This window comes from Enhydra lutris, unplaced genomic scaffold (genome assembly GCF_002288905.1).
Source record: "Enhydra lutris kenyoni isolate GAN:26980312 unplaced genomic scaffold, ASM228890v2 scaffoldscaffold29, whole genome shotgun sequence".
Classification (NCBI taxonomy): domain Eukaryota; kingdom Metazoa; phylum Chordata; class Mammalia; order Carnivora; family Mustelidae; genus Enhydra; species Enhydra lutris.
The window spans coordinates 13,774,460-13,795,040 of record NW_019154113.1 but is presented as its reverse complement, the minus strand read 5'-3'; the positions used below and the strand labels follow the sequence as shown (position 1 = coordinate 13,795,040).

At 43.2% G+C, this 20,581-nt stretch overlaps 1 protein-coding gene across 6 annotated transcripts in view; it reads right to left on the bottom strand.

Annotated features, from left to right (window-relative positions):
• The window catches only part of LOC111152612 (A-kinase anchoring protein 13), a 320,098-nt gene that overhangs the window by 56,944 nt on the left and 242,573 nt on the right, over positions 1-20,581 (bottom strand). For all 6 annotated transcript variants that reach the window (XM_022511140.1, XM_022511139.1, XM_022511141.1 and 3 more), the window contains 4 exons: positions 17,473-17,665; positions 14,095-14,203; positions 2,100-2,142; positions 294-426 (listed from right to left, as the gene is read on the bottom strand). In XM_022511140.1, the coding sequence (XP_022366848.1) occupies positions 294-426; positions 2,100-2,142; positions 14,095-14,203; positions 17,473-17,665 (478 nt within the window). The remainder of the gene's footprint in view (positions 1-293; positions 427-2,099; positions 2,143-14,094; positions 14,204-17,472; positions 17,666-20,581) is intronic.

The window sequence follows — 20,581 nt, the reverse complement described above, 5'->3', positions numbered from 1 at the left end:
CCAGAAAAGGGAGATAATCTCTGCCTTATGTGGTTGTGGAAAGCATGATATAAAATAACATATGGAAGACTCTTAGCATACAGTAAAAACCCAATTAGTGATACCACCTTTTGTTACTATCTTTCTTGCTGTTATATTTCTTCAAATATTAGGCTATTTCAAAGATACTCTCTGGGTTTATTTCCTTATGTCCCCATAATTTCATTGCTTTCTGGGTGTATGTAGGCTGTGACAGGAGCCCACAGGTGAGCGACTACAGCGGCCACACGAAGAAGCCCCCCAACGGTACTTACTCTGCTCTTCTTACTGCTGGACATTTTATTCTTGATGTAGCTGAATGTGCGACTGACTTTTGTTCCACTCTTCCCTTCAAAATCTTTCTTGGAGGGGCTTTGTGGCAGGAAACTATAGGTCTCTTCTGTTATGCTAAATAAAAACAAGGAAACTGATTTAAAAAAAAAAAAGACTACAGAATTTTAAAAAATTAAACACAGATTAAAAAAATACATTTCTCTGTAGCCATGTAACATTTTAGCTTCAAGTCAGAGTCAACTTATATATACACACATGCGAATGGGAAGCAGAGTGAGAGAGGGACAGAGCGGTTCCAGTCCGTCGGAGCCGAGGGCAGAGCGCACCACAATGCCCACGTTCTAGTGCCAAAACCTGGCTCCGTTTTCTTGTACCAGCCACTAAGGTTTTAGTAATAGATTTTCAGTGACCTGGTATGAAGCACAGCCCACCTGTCAATTACTCATTTATTATTTTATCTGAAACTTCTAAGTCTAAAATAGCACTCAATTTACAAACACCTTAGCATCAAACAAGTGCTTGAGAAGAAACTCGTAAGTACAATAATGGAATGATGGATACGTTAATAAAGGCTGTAGACAAAGGAAGTTTTAGGACTGAATGCATACTCGGGTTCCCTAAAAGCAAAAATCACGTACTTTTTTCGTCTTATGGCCCACTGGACAATCAATACTGATGCATACCAGTATGGGGTTTGCACAATTTTCGGAGGGAAGAGAGTGTAGAAAGACCCATTTTAGGAGTTTCATACAGATGCAGATGTACTACTGATCTCCCCGCGCTCGGGAAGGCTGCAAAGAATCTATCTGTGATGGACACGTTTGGACCTTAGGAAATTCACGGCGGTTGATCTCCTCCAAGAATGCTGGGCACGTGTATACACAATCCATTACACGGGAAAGGAATCCATTTATACGACTTTTCTTAGGTGTTCCACAAACGTTTTATTTTAAGAACTTTTCCGCAGAAAAGCTGGGTTTACCTCAAGGGTCTGAGAGGACAGAGGCACTTCAAGAGGGGCAACAATCCTCTTCAACGGCCAATGTCTGTTTATGTGTGAAGTACTGTTTATAGAACAAAGCAGCCTCTTACATTACGGTAAGGGGGAAACGGTGTGAGAACCTGCTCCGGAGGACAAAGGATAAATAAACTATGACAGAAATGAAAGAGAAGCATTCATCCTGAGAGCCACAGCTTATGCCTCTGTGAAAAGGAGAGCAGGTTCAAGTACAGGGCAATAACCAGAAGCCCCACTAGGCACACATCAGAATCCTTCAGAATCCCTTAAGCATGACAAGAGGAATATAAAAGTCATCAGTGAGTCAAAATACTAATCTGCCTGCCATCAAGCAAAGAACAGATTCACCTGGAGAGAACTGTGTACCATATCCGTGAAGGCAGAAGACAATGACTTTTTGGGAAAAAATAAAAAGCTTAAAATGGCTAAGGCAGCGATACTGCACGGGCAAGAGAGTGCACACACATGCATGTACACACATGCATGTACACACACGCACGCACGCGCACGCACACACACACACACACACACACACACACACACAATGAAAGAAAATGTCGTCAGGCTTAGGGAGGAACAATTCCTATAAGCAGAGTATAAAAGTTCACAGAGTCTAATACAAGTGCGTGAGTGTGCGCTCACACTCAAGGAAGTAAGAACCCCAAGAGCTGAATTCACTTCTTGGTCGGCTTAGTTAAATGTCCTAAGACACTTTGGGTTTCCTTCACTTTGTCTTGGGGAAAGGAGTAACAAAATAAACGTGTGTTACCTCTCAGTCAGGTTGGCGCTGGTACCGTGGAAAGACCGTGAATCTGGAAAACAGAAACGGGAGAGAGAACGTTGGAACCAAAGGACTGTGCCTGGGTGACGGAGCAGATGTTCAGAACGTTTATGAGGACACGCAGAGCAGACATAGCATCTGAGAGCCGGTGCACGGGGCCTTCTTCAGGCAAGGGTTTGGAAGAAGGAAAAATTCAAATCAGATCCCTTAATATTGGAACTAGAAGCAGGAGGGCCACAGGAGCAAACTCTCCACAACAAACAATTTAATCCAGGATTCAAGCTAGTAGTGAACAAATCCCAAAACATTTTTTTTCCCTCATGTTCAAACACACATGAGACAGGTTGAGTTCCTGCTCTTGTCAATGCTCCATTTCCACAGGCCATTTTTCTGAGATGACATCACAGGAAGAACATAAAATCGAAAATTATACATCATATTCCGTTCATTTTGCTTTCCTATGTTTCCAAACCAAAAAATCTAGCTAATGTATATCTGATATTTTGGTGAGCATTCCTGGAAGGAAATGGAGTCGTGAACAGGAAAAGAGCAGAAGAGCTGGCTTATAAGGTCTTGGTCTTATCACTAATTTGGGGTGAGATCTCTGGATTTCATTTCCTCATCTGTGAGACGAGGGACACACAACGCATGGTAAGTTCCTTGCCAGGCCGACACTGACAATTTATAGGGCAGACGCATCCTTCCTCCTTCCACGACGACCAGACCATATAGTGAAGCAGGTCATCACAGCTGAGGCTAGTCAGACAGAGGGGCAGTAAGTGGCGCAAACAGAAAGAACACTACATTCTTTTATCCACGACACGCGCATCAAGCTTGAGCTACTTTGGGACTAGATGAGAAGGTCTCAATCACACACTGACAATTGGTTTCCAATTTTTAGGAGATCAGGTTAGAAATAATTTGTGTATATAATTCCTGGTAGGCCAAGTCTGTTCACAAGTAGCACAGCTGTTATAACGTGAACAGAACACACACTTCTTCCTTCAGGGGGGTTTCAAGCACCTGAGATTACTGTGAGTAAAATTTTAATCTGATAGAGATTTGAAGATGTTCCATGATCACCATTTATAACTCCTAAGTGTCAACCTGCTCTAGATTCTGAGTAGAAACGCAAAATGGCAGTAAACAGCAACAAGTGGGAGTAATGCCTAAGAAACTTAAAAATCAATTCTAAGTTTTCAAAAGGCTGCTCTCTGGGGTCTTTCCTTTTGCCTATTTGGATTCTTTTTCTATTTCACTTACAATGCACGGCAGTAACAGCCAGCTGCGAAAGGTGAACAGAGTTAAGATCTGGGATCTGTCCCCGAGTTTTTGCATGATCTAGGTGTGAAACTGTCAGATGTTTACCCTCAGATGCCTTAATTTACTTGAAAACCAAGAGTGTGCAGGGTGCCTGAGTGGCTCAGGCAGTTAAGCATCTGCCTTTGACTCAGGTCATGATCCCAGGGTCCTGAGATCAAGCCCCATGTTGGGCTCCTTACTCAGTGGGGAGCCTACTTCTCCCTCTCCCTCTGCCTGCTGTTCCCTCTGCTTGTGCTCTCTCTGTCAAATAAATAAATAAAATGTTAAAAAAACAAACACCCAAGAGTGTGGTTTAGATCAGTGGCTTTAAAACCTTTTCCACCTAAAGAACCTTGAATGGTAGAAGCAGCATTAAATTCTCTCACATGGCCAGGACTCTGCTGTACACTAAAGCAATCACCTGGAAAGTCACCACCCTAGTAACAGGAACAAGTAAAAGTAAAAATCCACAATGAGGAAAAATACCAACCAGCAAAGAGCCTGGCCAAGAGTAAGATCCCAGCAGATTTCTGTCAAATAAATTAAAAACTGAACAAATATGTGATTGAGTCCTGGGACAATCTTTGACTCTTACAAGGATTTCCAACCTTTCACAGCTGAAAAAATTTTAATTCATTTGCTGTGACCTCTTAGATGTGGTTCTGAAAACAGTGATTAATCCACCAATACCTCTGAGATCCCTAAAGTGTCATCAAGTTTTCAGAGCACCTAAGAGGATGACATAACCAACACTACTTCTATGGTAGAACTACAGATGGGAGCAGGGAGGGTCTGTCACTGATGTTGGCGTGAAGCATTATGGCAGGTCAACAGTGTATTTCAACCAGCTTTTTCTTAAAGTCCCGAAGTGACCTGCAAACCTAATACATGGTAACATTCCAGGGTGAGAACTACTAGATGGACGCAGTCAATATTTTCAAAGTGTGCCCCACAGAACACTAGTCTTGTGAGGTGTTGTGCACAGTCAGGCACCCCTTGTGGTTACCAAGCTAGGAAGTTTGGAAAACACAGCTCGTTGAACACTGCCTTGGAAATTCACAATGTGCACATTAACATCTGAAACCAGCTTACCTGGTTTCCTAAATTTATGTGGCCAGGAACCAATCCTTTCTTTTTTTTTCCTCTCCCCTCCACCTCCCTAATGCCCACTGGTATTTTTGAGTTTAACGAACATGTTTTGAGGAATGCTAGATGCTTGATTGATTCAAAGGGCTCTTCAGGCTTCCATACTTTTGATTCCATCACGTTGGGTTAACTGTATACTCAGTGCCGTTTTATATTAACAACGCTGTATTGGGCGCCTGGGTGGCTCAGTCGCTAAGCGTCTGCCTTCGGCTCAGGTCGTGATCCCAGGGTCCTGAGATCGAGGCCCACATTGGGTTCCTTGCTCGGTGGGAGATCTGCTTCTCCCTCTCCTACTCCCCCTGCTTGCGTTCCCTCTCTGTGTCTCTGTCAAATAAATAAATAAAATCTTAAAAAATTTTTTTGTACTAGTGGTCAAAGAAATGCCACTGGGACCTTTGTTTTAGTGGCCATATGCGGACCTATTTCCTGGGCTATCACAAATACTTTGAGCTGAAACAGGCTTGAGAATTTCTGAACACTCAAAGTTGTCAGTGGGTTCTCACAACTTCCTTCCTATTACAACCGGTATAAAGTAAATATCTCATGGTGTGCCTATTTTACCAAACATCTTTTAATTGTGAAGAAAGGACTGAATATAATAAGACCTCCAATTAAGAGAAATTAAACTTTGTTACTATACGTAAGGTGCTTTTCTGTAAGAACAATGCAGAGAGGTCACTCTGAGCTTAACATTGCTTAATTATAAAATTTTAATATTTAAATAAACAGACACCTTCCGTATTTACTGCTGAAATGTAGGGCCAGCAATGGTAAGAATTAGGGTGTCCAATTATATGAATATTGTAATTCCCTGAGACTCTTATTAGTTATATAAAATGAAAACAACTCAGGGGCGCCTGGGTGGCTCAGTGGGTTAAAGCCTCTGCCTTCGGCTCAGGTCATGATCTCAGGGTCCTGGGATCGAGCCCCGCATTGGGCTCTCTGCTCAGCGGGGAGTCTGCTTCCTCCTCTCTCTCTCTGCCTGCCTCTCTGCCTACTTGTGATCTCTCTCTGTCAAATAAATAAATAAAATCTTAAAAAAAAAAAAGAAAACAATTCATTATTTACCTTTACTATAGAAATATTTTTTCCATTAAAAATAGCAATCCTGAAAAATCCAAGAAATCTTGCATAATCGGAAACAGCGATTTTCATGGAAAAGGGAGAGAATTCATTTCCTTTCCAAACTTACTAAAACTGATACCTTATAAAGTTCTTAAACTAGGCATTATCAGTGAAGAATATATTAATCTGAAATGCACACTGTAGTAAAAGGATTGAAAAACAAAAGTTCCAAAGGAGAGAAGGAAGGAAGGAAATCATCTATAATTCCCACCTCCTAATTCATGGGGGTGTGGCCTCAAAGAAAAGGTCTTTCTTTCTTTCTTTTTTTTTTTAAAGTAATCTCTATCCCACCGTGGGGCTCGAACTCACAACTCTGAGATCAAAACTCACACGCTCTAGCCAGTGAGGTGTCCCAAGGGAAAGGTATTTCTAAAGACATGTCTGAAAGCCGAGAAGGAGAAAGTTTAACACTCGTTTTAAACACCACAGGTGGCTATCAGATGTCCCATAAGTCAAAAAAAGCAAAACAAGGGAAAATGAAATTTACATTATCCAACAGAGAGCTCCATGAAGTTAGTGCTCATACCCACGCGTCCGTGGTGGGACAGGATCGTGTCCCCGTGCCCTAGAGTCAGGCCGCCGGGCCAACCAGCGCAGGTGGTGTACAGAAGACCACAGTGTTTCAGCCGGGTTAACTTTCGAAGCGAAGCATGAAGACAAGTGATTTAGAAACGGCGGCGTGCAAGGGTTAGAGTCTCCAGACGATTTCTCAGCTAAGCTGGCAGCATTCTCAGCATGGGCCAGAGCCTGAGAACAGCCACGGACACTGAAGCCGCTTACTTACTAGGCAACTCCTCCTCCTCGTCACTCGAGTAAGAAGAGCCAGGAGAGAAGAGGGTTTTAGACTTAAAGAGGTGTGGAGAGATGCGGACGGAGAAGGACACCCGCCTTGCTGGCTGCATCTGAGGCTGGGCTGGGAAGTGGGTTCACAGAAGACGTTAGTGCGTGCAGACTGTTCCAGAACAACGTCAAAGGCACCTCACACCAGGCTGAACGGAATCATGTCATGAGCCTGCGTGGTTCCAGGAAAGGCTGTCTAGGCCAACAACATATCTAATTTTCATCTTCATTTCTGAATATGGAGGATTCCAATACAGCCTAAAAACTTCACCCAACAGACACCTACTTGCTAGAGTAAGAAAACCAAAGTCCATTACTTTTAATGGTCATAATTTATAGCTGGAGTTTTCTCCTTCAGAGTGAAAACATCTGGAGCAGCGGTGTTTCTCACGTTCGGTGCTAGTCTCCCTCACCCCAAACCTCCTCACTCGCTGTCCTCCCCAAAGTGCAAGGTGCATTCCGCGGACTGGCGACGCACACCTGTCCACCCTTCCCCCAGGGCTCTCCTTTGGGCTCAAGCCGCAGTCACCTCACTGCTCCCCTGTGGGGACGCCCGCAGGCCACGCAAACTGAGCCAGCGGGGAAGTGGGCTCCTCTTTTCCTCCACACCCGCTCCTCCTCTGGCACGCCTTCGTTTGCAAAGTGGTACCTCACACCTAAAGAACTACTCGGAACAGAAACTCGGCACCGCCCTTGAAGGCTTCTGTCCCACCTCACTCAGTCCTTTTGATCCTGTACTCCGGCCCCTCCGCTCCCCAGCGCTGATGTCAGTGCGGTCTCTCTGAAGGGTCTGAGTCAATCCACTCTGTCACCTTGAATCCCCCCACTGCCCTCCGACAAGAACCCCAAGTCCCCCTGTCTTGCTCTCCACATGCAGGCGTGCCTCACTTTACAGCACTTCCTTCGCAGATGTCGCTGTTTTTACAAACTGAAGGTCTGTGGCAACCCAGTGTCAAACAAGCCTATCAACGCCATTCTGCTAACAGCACTTGCTCACTCTGTGTCTATAAGCAGTCTTGATAATTCTTGCACTATTTCAAACTTTTCATTGTTATTGTACTTGTTATGGTGATCTGTGATCAGGGATCTAGTGTAATTGTTTTGGGACGCTACATACCATGTCCATATAAGACTGTGAACTTCAGCGAGAATGACAAGCCCTTACCTACTGCCCCCCACCCCGGGCCTCCCCAATTCCTAGACACAATATTGAAAGTAGGCCAATTAATAACTCTACAAAGGCCTCTGAGTATTCAAGTGAAAGGAAGAATCACATGTCTCTCACTTTAAATCAAAAGCTAGATATAATTAAGCGCAGCGACTAAGGCCCGTGGAAGCGGAGGCAGGCTGAGCTAAGGCATATGGAAACTAGGCCTCTTGTGTCAAACAGCCAAGTTGTAAAGGCAAAGGAAAAGTTCTTGAAGGAAATTCAAAGAGCTACTCCGCTGAACACATGAATGATAAAGAAAAGGAAACAGATTTATTGCTGATATGGAGAAAGTTCTAGTGGTTTGGATCATAGATCAAACCAGTCACAACATTCCCTTAGGCCAAAGCCTAATCCAGAGCAAGGCCCTCCCCCTCTCTAATTCTGCGAAGGCTCAGGGATGAGATGAAACTGCAGAAGAAAATTCTGAAGCTAGCAGAGCTTGGTTCAGGAGGCTTAAGGGAGGCAGCCAGCCCCACAGCACCAGACTCCAAGGTGAAGCAGCAAGGGCTGAGGGAGAAGCTGCAGCGAGCTCATTCGGGAAGGGGGCTCCACTAAACCACGGATTTGCAGTGTGGACAGAGCAGCCTTATCGTGGAAGAAGATGCCATCTAGGACTTTCATGGCTGGAGAGGAGAAGTCAGCGCCTGGCTTCAAAGCTTCAAAGGACAGGCTAATGCAGATGCTGACTTTAAGTTGAAGCCAGTGCTCATTGACCCTTCCAAAAACCCTGGGGTCCTGAAGAATGATGCAAAAATCTACTCTGCCTGCGTTCTGTCAGTGGAACGACAAAGCCTGGTCGACAGCACATCCACTCACAACATGCTTTCCTGAGCATCGTAAGCCCATTCTTGAGATCCACTGCTCCGTAAAAAAGACACTTTCAAAACAGTACTGATCACTGACAATGCACCTGGTCACCCGAGACCTCTGACGGAGATCGACAAGGAGACTCGTGTTGTTTTCATAACATCCTGCTGACACAACATCCTTTCTGCAGCCCAGGGATCCAGGAGTCATTTTGACTTTTACGTCTTATTGTTTTAAGAAATACATTTTGTAAGACTATAGCTGTCACAGACAATGATTCTGCTCGTGGATCTGGACAAAGTAAATTGAAAACTTCTAGAAAGGATTCACCATTCTGGATGTTAATAAGAACATTCGTGATTCATGGGAAGAGGTCAGCATATCACCATGAATGGGAGTTTGAAAGAAGCTGATTCCATCCCTCATGGATGACTTCGAGGGGTTCATGAAGTCCCTGCAGATGTGGCGGAAACAGCGAGAGAACTAGGATTGGAAGTGGAGCCTGCAGATGGGACTGCACTGCTGTGATCTCGAGATCAGACTTCAGCAGATGAGGAGTTGTTTCTTACGGATGAGCAACAAAAGTGGATTTTGAGATGGAATCTACTCCTGGAGAAGATGCTGTGAAGATTACTGGAACGACAACAAAGAATTTAGAATATCCCACTAACTTAACTGATATAACAGCAGGAGGTTTTGAGAGGACAGCCTTCAATTTTGAAAGACGTTCTACTGTGGGTAAGATGCTACCAGACAGCATCGCATGCTAGAGAAATTGTTCATGATAGGAAGAATCCAGCTCTGTGGCAAACTTGACTGCTGTCCTGTTTTGAGAAATTGCCACAGCCATCCCAACCTTCAGCAGCTGCCAACGTGGAGGCAAGACCCTCTACAAGCAAAAAGACTACAATGCACCGAAAGCTCAGGTGATGGTACTATTTTTTTAGACATAAGGTATTTTTTTAATTTAGGCATGTGCACTGTTTTTTTTAGACATCATGTTACTGCACACGTGACTACAGCACAGTGTAAACAGAACTTCTATATGCACTGGGAAGCCTAGGAATTCATCTGACTTGCTTTACTGTGATACCTGCCTCACCGCGGTGGTCTGGAAGGGAACCACGATACCTCTGCAGGACGTCTGCCACTAACTCACCGACTGAATTCCCCATCTCCTATTGGTCTCACCTTTGAGATTACTTCTCCCCAGTAAGCCATCCCTGTCAGATGCTCCTAGAAAGCCCAATGTTTCTTCCACTGGCTGCATTCATCACTTCCTATTACATGCATCTGGTTCCCTTCTCTGCATGCATGTAGTGAGGAAAGAAACCGTACCTCTAAGCTCATCTCTCTCCTACCACTGTCTAGCCTGGTGGCTGGCAAAGACTAACGCAAATGCTTATTGAATAAATAAAGTAATAAATGAATTTCCCTCTGTCAGGCTTTCTGAAAGCTTGGTGTCCTAAATGAAACAAAAAAAGCCCTAAACCAATGCAATACCCACACAAATACTAAGTGATGTGAGACTACAGTCTGCAGCGACATCAGTAACAGATCAGACGGCTACTGGCACGAATACACACACACTGGCTTTTTGGGGCAGTGACCACCTAGTACAGCTAGTAAGGTACCCTCTTCATGCGCTTTCTAAAGTTACTTCGAAATGTGAAACAAATTCAGGAAATAAAAATGAGCTCTCTTATTATACAAAATCTAAGAGTATCCCCTTTTGTCACAATTTCATGGATCATAAGGAAAAACCTATTTGTATGACAATCTAAGGCGTATCCTCAACATAAGCGGAACATGTATATTCTTTGTGATAACACACCGTGAAAAATGAAGGGAAAATGATCTCTCATTAAAAGCCTCTGGTTGGGGCGCCTGGGTGGCTCAGTGGGTTAAAGCCTCTGCCTTTAGCTCAGGTCATGATCCTAGGGTCCTGGGATGGAGCCCCACATCGGGCTCCCTGCTCAGCGGGAAGCCTGCTTCCCCCTCTCTCTCTCTGCCTGCCTCTCTGCCTACTTGTGATCTCTGTTTGCCAAATTAATAAATAAAATCTTTTAAAAAAAAATAAAAGCCTCTGAGTTAAAAAATCTATCTTATGGGAACAGTTCTCCTTTTAACCTCACCACTACTAATGTAGTTAGGGCCCTTCCGGGGATACAATCAACCAAGCACTTTCTCTACTGTTTGTGAGCGTCTTCTGAGTATAAGCAATGAGATGTGTTAAAATATACTCTTGGAAGTGGATCATCTGGAATAATGGAATTATTCTGTGTATGGAAAAACGAAGTTGATTCTTAAATTCTACCAAGAAATCATCTATGTCTCCTGGCAAGCCGAGGGTCTCCACTCCATGCTCTCTGATGCAAGAAGGAGAAATGGGGCCAAACACATATCCAGGAGCAGTTTCTTTGAAGGCATTTCTCCACACGATGTGGGTACCTTCAGGGCTAGTCCCATTCCCTAAAAGAATCATCTGGCAAGATGCATTCATCATGTCCCCCCCAAGACAGGACAGCCAAGGCATGAGTGAGGACAGCCTCCCCACCCATTGTGGTTCCCAAGAAAGCTGTCACCTGTCTACTTTCCACTTCAGAAAATGACAAGAAATCCATTAGTCACCAGCTTTACTCAGGATTTTCCTCCACATCAATGCATATCAGAAAATGATCCCAACTTGGAAATAATGTTGAGTTTCTCTATTTTTGTCTTCTAGAAAATGACCCAACAGGCATTCCAGCAACAGGCTCAGGAGACATACATTTTCAGAAATGCCCCAATGTTCACAGCCGTGAAAGGCTGTGGCAGAAGCAGCTAATTTCTTTGAAGGAAGAAGACACACCATGGGTAGAAGCTGTAAGTAGTGAAGTAAGGTTGATCTTAGAAAGTACTTTGTTCCTAGACAAGCATACTCATAAGACACAACCACTTAAAGACAATGAGGGATGGCGTTCTCGTTTCTCTGTTTACACGCTGGTCAGAGACAGACTCTGGCACTGTTCTAGGCACTGTGAACTCACTCTGTAACAGTACCAATTGCTTATTATAAGGCAGGAAGTACGCCAAGGACTTTGTGTAAAAAGTACATGTAAGCCTTATCACATTAGTACCCCTGTTTAATCAAGTAACTGACACAAAGAATTTCACCATTTAGCCCAAGGTCACACCGCCACCAAATGTGTGCTTACAATAAAACATCAGGTAAAACATTTTAGGCGTCCCAAATGCTTTAAGGCTTTAAAATTACAGTGTAAATGTTAGTTATGATCCTTTCAGCTAGGAAGACCATGACCAGAGATGAACCAGGCAGAGTATTTAAGTGATTTGGGATGCGATTATAAGCGATTCTGAGTCTGTGGCAAATGGAGAACTGTCCAGCGACCCTGACGCTTAAAGGCAGAGCACAAGGGACACAAGGTTTAGTCTTCTGTTCAATGGCCAGAAGTTTCACATCTGTGAAAAAATGTATCATGTTTCTAGAACAGAATAAAAAAAATACACTTGGGAAAATTAATTTAATGTATATGGGGAGGGACTAAGGAGAAACAGTGTTATTAGAGTTGATTAATCCTCCAATTACAGCACATGCTAACTCAGGGAAATTGTGGGGCTAACTACGACTTAATCACTCAAACCTGCATGAAATGTACCACCTGAGTTAGAATGAGGGCTCCCTACTCTGAACAAAGGGTTAAACACCAGCTTAGAGCTCTACTCTCCACAGCAGTCTGCTAACTCACTTCAGTTCCCTCAGAGAGCGGAGCAGAACATTTCCCAGCAACAGGAGGAAAAGCTCCATGTGCCAGAACTCCTGGCGCTCCAGGACAGTGTTTTCTGGGAGTTAGCCGCGTTATTTATAGGGTTTGGCTAGCAACTGAAAACATAGTTGAAAACCATCTTGCTTTCTGGAGGAAAAATTAATGAAGTGTTTCATGCACGAGGCAAAGAGTGTGTCACAAAATATAGGAAAAAGATCCCTCAGTGGGACCCATTCTGTCGGTGTTGGGTATCTGTTGCTATGGGAGTAGACTCGCCGCCATGACACCGCACTCGCTAGTCATGGACGGAGGCTACACAGAGCTGAAATGTCTCCCTTAAGACCGCCTTCCTGTCTGTGTTTGGCTATTGAGCTCCAGCAGCACTCCAGGCTCACCAAATCCAGTGTTAACTATTTCGTTATAATGATTTTCATTCTATACCAGCTAAACCTCTAACCCAAAGCCAAATCAAAACAAAACCAAAACCCAAACAAACACGGGGAAAGCTATCCCAGTTGCAGTCCTGCGGGGTCACGCCTGCATCTTTGAGAACACGTCATCAGTAGACACACCAAACAGGCCAGAAGTACTGATCATGAAAACGAGGACAAGGTTAATAGAATCATCAATCATGTCTTAATTCCAGTGCGGAAATTAAAAAGATGAGGCCTGCAGTAAGTCATGAACTGAGCCAGAAGAACATCTCCCTAATGCAGGGCAGCTGTTTCCATCCCCAACTCTTTTAAGATGAGTTATATCTGGGGACACTGAAGAAGCCCCAGAAACACCACAGAATTTATTTACTCCCTCTGTCTCAGCCTCCTGAACACACAGTCTTTCAGCAAATAATGGACCACTCTTCCTTTAATGAGCATTTAAATCTTAAATCATGGTCTCAAACTGTAACTACTCATGGAAAAAAAGAAACCAAGATTTAAAAAATAAAACAAAAAGGTGGGGTTTCTCAAAGAACAAGCTGCGTTTCCATGGCAAACACTTCAATCCAATTCGAGTGTTTCTGAGCACCTTTATTTGCAAAGGCCCCTGCTGACGGGTGTCAAACGTCTATCTCACTTCCCCAGCCAAAGAGTCCAAAACCTGCACAGGGCGCCCTTCATCATTTGCAGATGTAATCCTTTTGGCACATCCTTAATCAAATGAAAGTGTACCTCTGTCTTTCTTCGTTCTTCATGAGCTTGACATTTTTGAAGAGGTCAGGAAATTAATAGTGGGTAACTGTACCTCGGTAATAGAACAGAGTATCTTTCAGACATAACGGCATTGTTTGTAACTTATTTTCCATGTTTCAGAAAAACACTTTAAAGTGATAGAGAGAGACTGATAAAAAGTTATGACACTTTTATATAATATATACATATATGTATATATATGTGTGTGTACCCACACACACACACATATAAATAACACTTGGGGGACTCCAGGTTATGGTTATGATAACATTTTAAGTCCCCAAATGTGGTAATTCTTTGCACTCTTGTACTCTTTTTAAAGTCTGAAATTACTTCAAAATAAAAAGTTTAAAGAAATCTGTGTTAAGTTTAGGCCCAAGACTATAATGCCTTTAATGTATAAAAAAGATTTTTAGGTGGCAAAAGGAGGAAATTCCCTAAAACTGAACTGTCTGTTACCTTTTCTATTTAAATGAGCCATTCAGAAGAGGGAGGCAAATTTTGAAAGGTAACATTCCAGGGTCTTCAAGTGAGAAAAATGATAAAGTGTTTAAAATATACTTAATTAAAAAAAAAAAAAAAAGTAATATACTTACGGTCCAACGCAGGATGGCTGATTGTCATTAATGAGATGGATTTTGTTAGTGGAGAGGAAATGGCTGATGTACAGTAATTGAATCCCTGTTGTTTAGCTCTGTGACATGCCTGTGAAGTAAAGCGAAACAAAACAGAATTGAAGAACAGGTTCTAAATACGGGCTCTCATTATTTCTGGAGAAGCAAAGAGCTGCACCTTCCAGCCCAGCCCAGGAACAGGAGGCAGTACACGGGAGGGTAACAGCACAGGCTCTGCAGTCAGACTCACCGGGTTCGAGTCTGCCCCCGCTACTTAGGGGCTGCTCAGCTTCAGAGGAGTTACTCAGCTTTCATGAACCTTACTTTTCTTCTCTGTAAAATGGGAATCACGGGAGCAGCCATCCTGTACAGTGGTTTCATATCCCTCACAACACTGATGTTTTAAACTTAGTATATGCTGGGGTGCCTGGGTGGCTCAGTGGGTTAAGCCTCTGCCTCCGGCTCAGGTCATGATCCCAGGGTCCTGGGATCAAGCCCCGCAAGGGGCTCTCTGCTCAGCAGGGGGCCTGCTCCCAGCCCCCCCTCTCTGCCTGCCTCTCTGACTACTTGTGATCTCTGTCAAATAAACAAATAAAATCTTTAAAAAAAAATAAACTTAGTACGTGCTTAGTAAACATCTGCTGCATCATCAGACAAAAATAACTTCACTGGAAATATTAAACTACATACAGTAGTTCTTTTTCTTCAAAAACCTAAATATCCTTTCTAGAGATACAGTGGGATATCAGTAATATTATTTTCTGATTTTAACAAGCTGGACACAGAGCTGCAAGTGAAAAGTGTTTTAAGATCAAGAGCAAGGCAGCTGCGCATCTGGGAAGAAACCTAAATCTCTTTCATTTCCTCTTCTAAGATTAGACTACTTCTACAAGAAAAAGAGGGGGGCTGAAACCTGGCAATTTACCTCCCTCAGTAAATTCACAGCAGCTTCAAGCCCATGTAATGCAACAGACACCAGAAGCCCCTGGAATTCTAACCCTACAAGGACAGTTCATCCCAGTGTTTGCCAGCACTCTTCCGGTGGTGGAGGGGCTCCCTCTCCTTTTGTTTTCAGAGAGCCATTTAGAATTGTTATCTAACTTAGTCATGAACCCCCTCCCTTCACAGGAAGCTTAAAACCTGCACATGCTCAAAGAGAAGTAATGAAAATGTGTTACTACCATGATTCAACTCAAGTGCGCCAAAGACTTCTGATTATTTAAAAACTTGTTCCATGTGTAACCATGGAGTCTGAGGCAAACAGTTGCTATGTTTCGAGTACAACTGTGAGGTCTGCGAAATGACATCAGTGAAAGGCAGACAGACCTTCAGCAGGAAGCTGGCTGCAGGTGACTTCTCCAGATCAGAGATACCAGAGCTCAAATACCCACTCTGAGGTTGCACACAAGACAAAAAGTGTGGGTGAGCAGAGAGTTCCAGGAAGGCTACTAAGCACAGAAAACACGAAAATGTCATCAACTTCATCTAGGAAGACTAAATCAGAAAAGCCATTTTAGAAAGACTTTAGTGGTAACTGACATCACTTACTAACAGGTAAGTTAATTGGACAGAGATCCTCTGTCCAATTCCTACCAATATGCATTTCAGAAAAGGTTTTACATAAACACTATTAAGAAAATTAAAATGTCCCCATTTCCTCATTAAAACTCTTCTACTTCAAAAATGTGGGAAAAAACCAGGGAGATTAACAGCCAAGAATTCTGAGATTAATACTGTCCAGCCAGTGGCTAGTTATGAGGCCTCAGGCGAGTCACTTCAAATGGGCGTGAAGTTCTCACACACGGGCTTATGCAGAATCCGAAGGGACATCCAGGCCCTAAGTCTAGGGTTCTGTTCACAAACCCCCAACTTTGGTATTTTGCCCAGTCTTACAATGGACTTCCAAAGGATTCTATTCACGTGAAATGCGGTTTACTCTTCAGAGTCTCCACTTACCAAAGATTCCCTTGGCAAGTCATGAAAGAACTGTTTCCATTTTTCACTCCCTCTTTCTCTTACCATCAGGTTGAATAAATTTAAATCATTTGCCTCAATAAATATATTCTCCATGCTCTTTGAAAAAATTTTATTTTTTAAAAGGTTCATTTATTTTTTTTAATCGTCTCTACAGCCCATATGGGGCTCAAACTCAAAACCCCGAGATCAAGAGTCATATGCTCTGCTGACTGAGCCAACCAGGTGTCCCTATTCACCATCTTCTTGTTATTTTTCTTAACTTTTTCTAAAGTATCAGGCTCAGAAGACACATGTGGTGGGGAAAGGAGATAATGGGGCAAAATTCCTTTGGGCCTTCAATTCGATTTTCATCTGGCTGAAATTCTCTTGGACCTTCACATAAGTAACACATTCACTATTAAGGTAATCCTCCAGTGCCCAATTTCTCTTTGGTCATATCACTGCTATGTAGTGGGGTATAACAAAACATTAACTGTGTACATAAAACCCCAAGTCACCTACTCAAAGAACAGGCTGTTCAACACTTTGATTGGTTTGTTTAATTAGAAATGTTTCATTCTATTTCTACCTAAAACTCCAGTCACCTACACAAAGACAGGTGTTTAACTCTGTTGTCTGTGTAATTAGAAATGTTTCATTTGCACATGTATCACAGAATCCTCCTTGGCCCAAGAGGAGGATAAAGGACGGGGAGCAAAAGTCTGCCAAAATCTAAAACCATATGATTCCAGTTCTCAAGGGAAACTCCCTGAGGACCCGCCCCGGGTGGTGAGTGACGGAAGGGAGGGCCTAGAGGGGACAGCACTGGGAAGGTCATCTGACTGGCTTCGAGGAAGGCCAGGCCCTCCAAGAGAGAGCTCCAGGTGAGTGCCTGTGGCAGGCAGGAAGAGGGCATCAGGATGCTCTCTGAAAAAGTCTGATGGCGACAGGAAGCAGAGAGAAAGAAACCGCCATTTCCTAGGCAGTGTGAGAAGACAAAGAATAAGATTTTTCCCCCCCAGGAAGGGATAGGTTTTTGAAAAATTAGTAAATTTAACAATGTTGTGTAAAACACTTCAAGACTCATTTTACTATTGGGATGATAAAAGAAGTCCTCAGATAAGAAGGAAAAATTCAAATTAATACCCTGGGTACTTTCCCAATTTAAAAAAAAGTCTGCTTTGACAGAATATTTAAGTCAATGCAGATTAATGGTATTCTTGAATTAGCATTAAGTGCTAAAAACTTGCCTTGTGCTAGATGAGTGTATTATATAATGTGTAAGCAATCACAGCCACGAGCCTTAGAGTAAGTCTTGCTTTCTTTGTTCCTAATGTGAGAACACATTTAGGGAAGTAAAGTGAGTTTTTCCAAATTAGCGGTATATACCCACTTCAGCCTTACCTGCTGCTCAAGCATCCTGTGCTCTCTCTGGCCTGATTCCAGATCCTCTTCTGAAAGTGACATCAAAGAGTCACCCCTTTCTTCACCACCGAAAGGGTGCCTGAGCTCTTTGGTGTTTAAGGAGTTCACATCTAGAGATGAAGATGGCTTGCTTCCGACACCAGCTCCTCCTGTCAAGCCTTCTAGGCTGAAACTGAACACAGAGTGAAGGAGTTAGTGCATTCTATTTCCGAGTCTCAGGAAGGAAGGAGGATAAGAAATTGCTTCAGGTGTACATTATTTCTATGTCATCGAGCAAAACTATTGACAAGGGCCTGGCGCAAATGAGCGCCGCCTACCTTCCCCCCACAGGTGTTGGTATGCTGAGAGAGGACTGCATTTAGATTTTCTTTCCTCATTCAACCTGCTCAAACGGTGACCATCTAAGGTCATTTTCTCAAGATTTTTTCCAATATACCATCTGGATAGACCATATTATCTTACTGAACTTTCATTTATGTGTGGGTTTTTCCTTGATCTGATGTAATTCATCTTTGCCAAAATCTAACGCAGCTAATACCAAAGAGTTAAACGGCACAGAGAAAACCGGCGCCTCAGTCCCTCTCAGAAGCTGAACAGGGACACCCAGACTTGCCCTTGTGTCAGTTACGTGGACCATTACAACTTTACCTTCAACTACAGTCTAGCTGACCTTTACTAGTTCAGTGTGTGCCCACCCGAGAGACCCGAGTGGTCTTATGAGTAGCAGCATCTGTGCACATCTGGCCGGTCAACCACTAAATGCTGGACAGGCTTCCTGAGAACTGTGAGTTGCAGACAGGTGCATGGGCCACCCTAAGGAACGAACGGTGAAAAGCTGCTAAGTCTAAGAGTTTTAATTTAATTTTTTGGTTTTAGATACTGACCCCAAAAGGGGGCAAATTTAGGGCCTGTGATCCCTGGAATAATGATGTTGTGGTCTGCAGAGTGAAGAAAGCATGTGTTTTGTGAGCAGGAGACTAGAGATAGCAGTCAGCCGAGTATCTACCTTGCTGCAGGGCTGCTAGCCAGAATAACCCACACCTGCTGCAGTCGCAGTGGGAACTGCTTTCCAATAAGCAAGAGAGCAAAACAGAGCTGGAGCTGACCATGTCCTCAGTTACAAGCAGGTGGAAATGCATTTGAAGGTATATGGACGCTATTCAGCTATCTCTGCTCAAACTCTACAGTTAATTCTACAAATAATTCACGGACGCCAATCCAGAGCTTGCGATTGGCTTTTTATATTTCATAAAATTACTTATTATGAACTGAAACCATATGCTTCTATTTTTCTCTAGTGGGTCACTTAAAACAATAGATTTTGTTTTTCTTATTTCAATATGACAATAGAAGTCATGATTAAGTACAAGTAAATGTGTCTCTGTGAAACTCATTAGCAGTCCCAGGGATAAGGAGACACGCTAAATGAAGAAGAAATTTAGTTTTCTATTGTGAATTGTTTGTAAAGCCTGAGAAACCAGCCTATTACCCACAAAACTTAATCCTGAAAATGTTTTAGTAATTAATCTGTCTGCTTAGTTGAGAGAATATGAAACAGTGAGGAATCTGTGAATTTGGAACCTAAAGAGAGGGGGGATTTGGAAACACAACAGAAGTAAGTGCGCTTATTGGCTGCCTTGCTTCTGTCATGGTTTTTGTCAGGATATGGGAATCCCCAGGTTCTGGGAATCAGGACAGAGCAAAAACGAAGAGAGAAGTGGTCTACCATACCAGATACAAGTCTGTGCAGAAAACACCAAATCTACAGCCACTGGAGATAAGCAGGATGCATCAGGGTACGCCATCCACCTCCTAGTCTGTGCCCCTTCAAATGGATTAGTGATGCCCACAGCAGAGGCAACTCAACACCGTGCTCACAGGCAAAGCGGGCTGCCATATGCATTGTAGCCACATAGAAGCAAGCTCCCAGCCAAAAGCCCAGGTGCTGTGTTTTGGGACTCCCCCTTTGGTGGCTGGACATGGAACGATACCATACCTTCTGTAATTAAAGTCAGCACTCAGGGCAGCAGAGTAGTGCACACCAGAGGGACACCAGCTCATACTGGGGAGGACATCAAAGGCAGAAACAGAAATGGAGGGAGAAAAGAGGAAACAGGGACAGGGTTATTGGGTTTGAAAAGAAAAGCCATAGTTACAGACAGATGGATTTATCTGATCATCAAAAAATAAGGAACGTAACATTTAGAATTCAGAAGAAGGCCAGATAGAACAAAACCCACAGAAACTTAAAACTGCCCTACTAACACCCATCTAGACCATGTGCTGGACATGTCTCTTGTCAGTTCGTTACAGGGTAACAACTTTGAACAAAGAATCCACTCTACCCGTAGTGCCCCCTCCACAGGTCAGGGGTGTCCCCACCACCGGAGACCATCTCTCTGTGCGCTCCAACATGCCACTCTCAGACCTCACTGGCCACTGTGAGAATCCTTGACTACACTAAATCCTTGACTAAAACGGACAATGACAGATTGCAATGGGGTAGGCTCACTGGGTCATCAATCTTCTTCTCGTTTCCAGTAAGGGTCCGTCTAAGCCAGATGGCTCAGGAGTCTTTCCTCAAAAGGCTATCTTATCAACACTCACAGCCATCTTTAAACCCTACTCACTAAGCTCTTGGGATGAAGATTCACCACATCACAATGGTCACGTTTCCTTGTATTTTAATGATAATGAAGGCATGTATGTTATTCAAAAGAAAAGGAATTCTATGGAACTGAGTTAGAAATGTGTCTTAATTTTAGGTTTGCATCCATTTCCCCCCACAAGATTAAAAAAACAAAACACTCCGTTTGATCATCTACTTTATCTTGGCACTGCTATTTACTCTCAAGTGGGAGGGACAGAAAATCTAGGGTTGGAAATACCATGTAAATATAACCAGCTAAAAAAATTACCAATTCAAAATTTCAGGTACTCTGTAAAGGGAACTGCCTCCGTAGGTCAGGATTTTTGACTGACAAATCAAAAATCAGTTTAAAAATACACTGCTACTATTTGGGGCCTTAAAACTCTTAAGTGACGTGTTTTTGTTTTCAGAAGGAGGAATGACAGTAACACCCCCTCA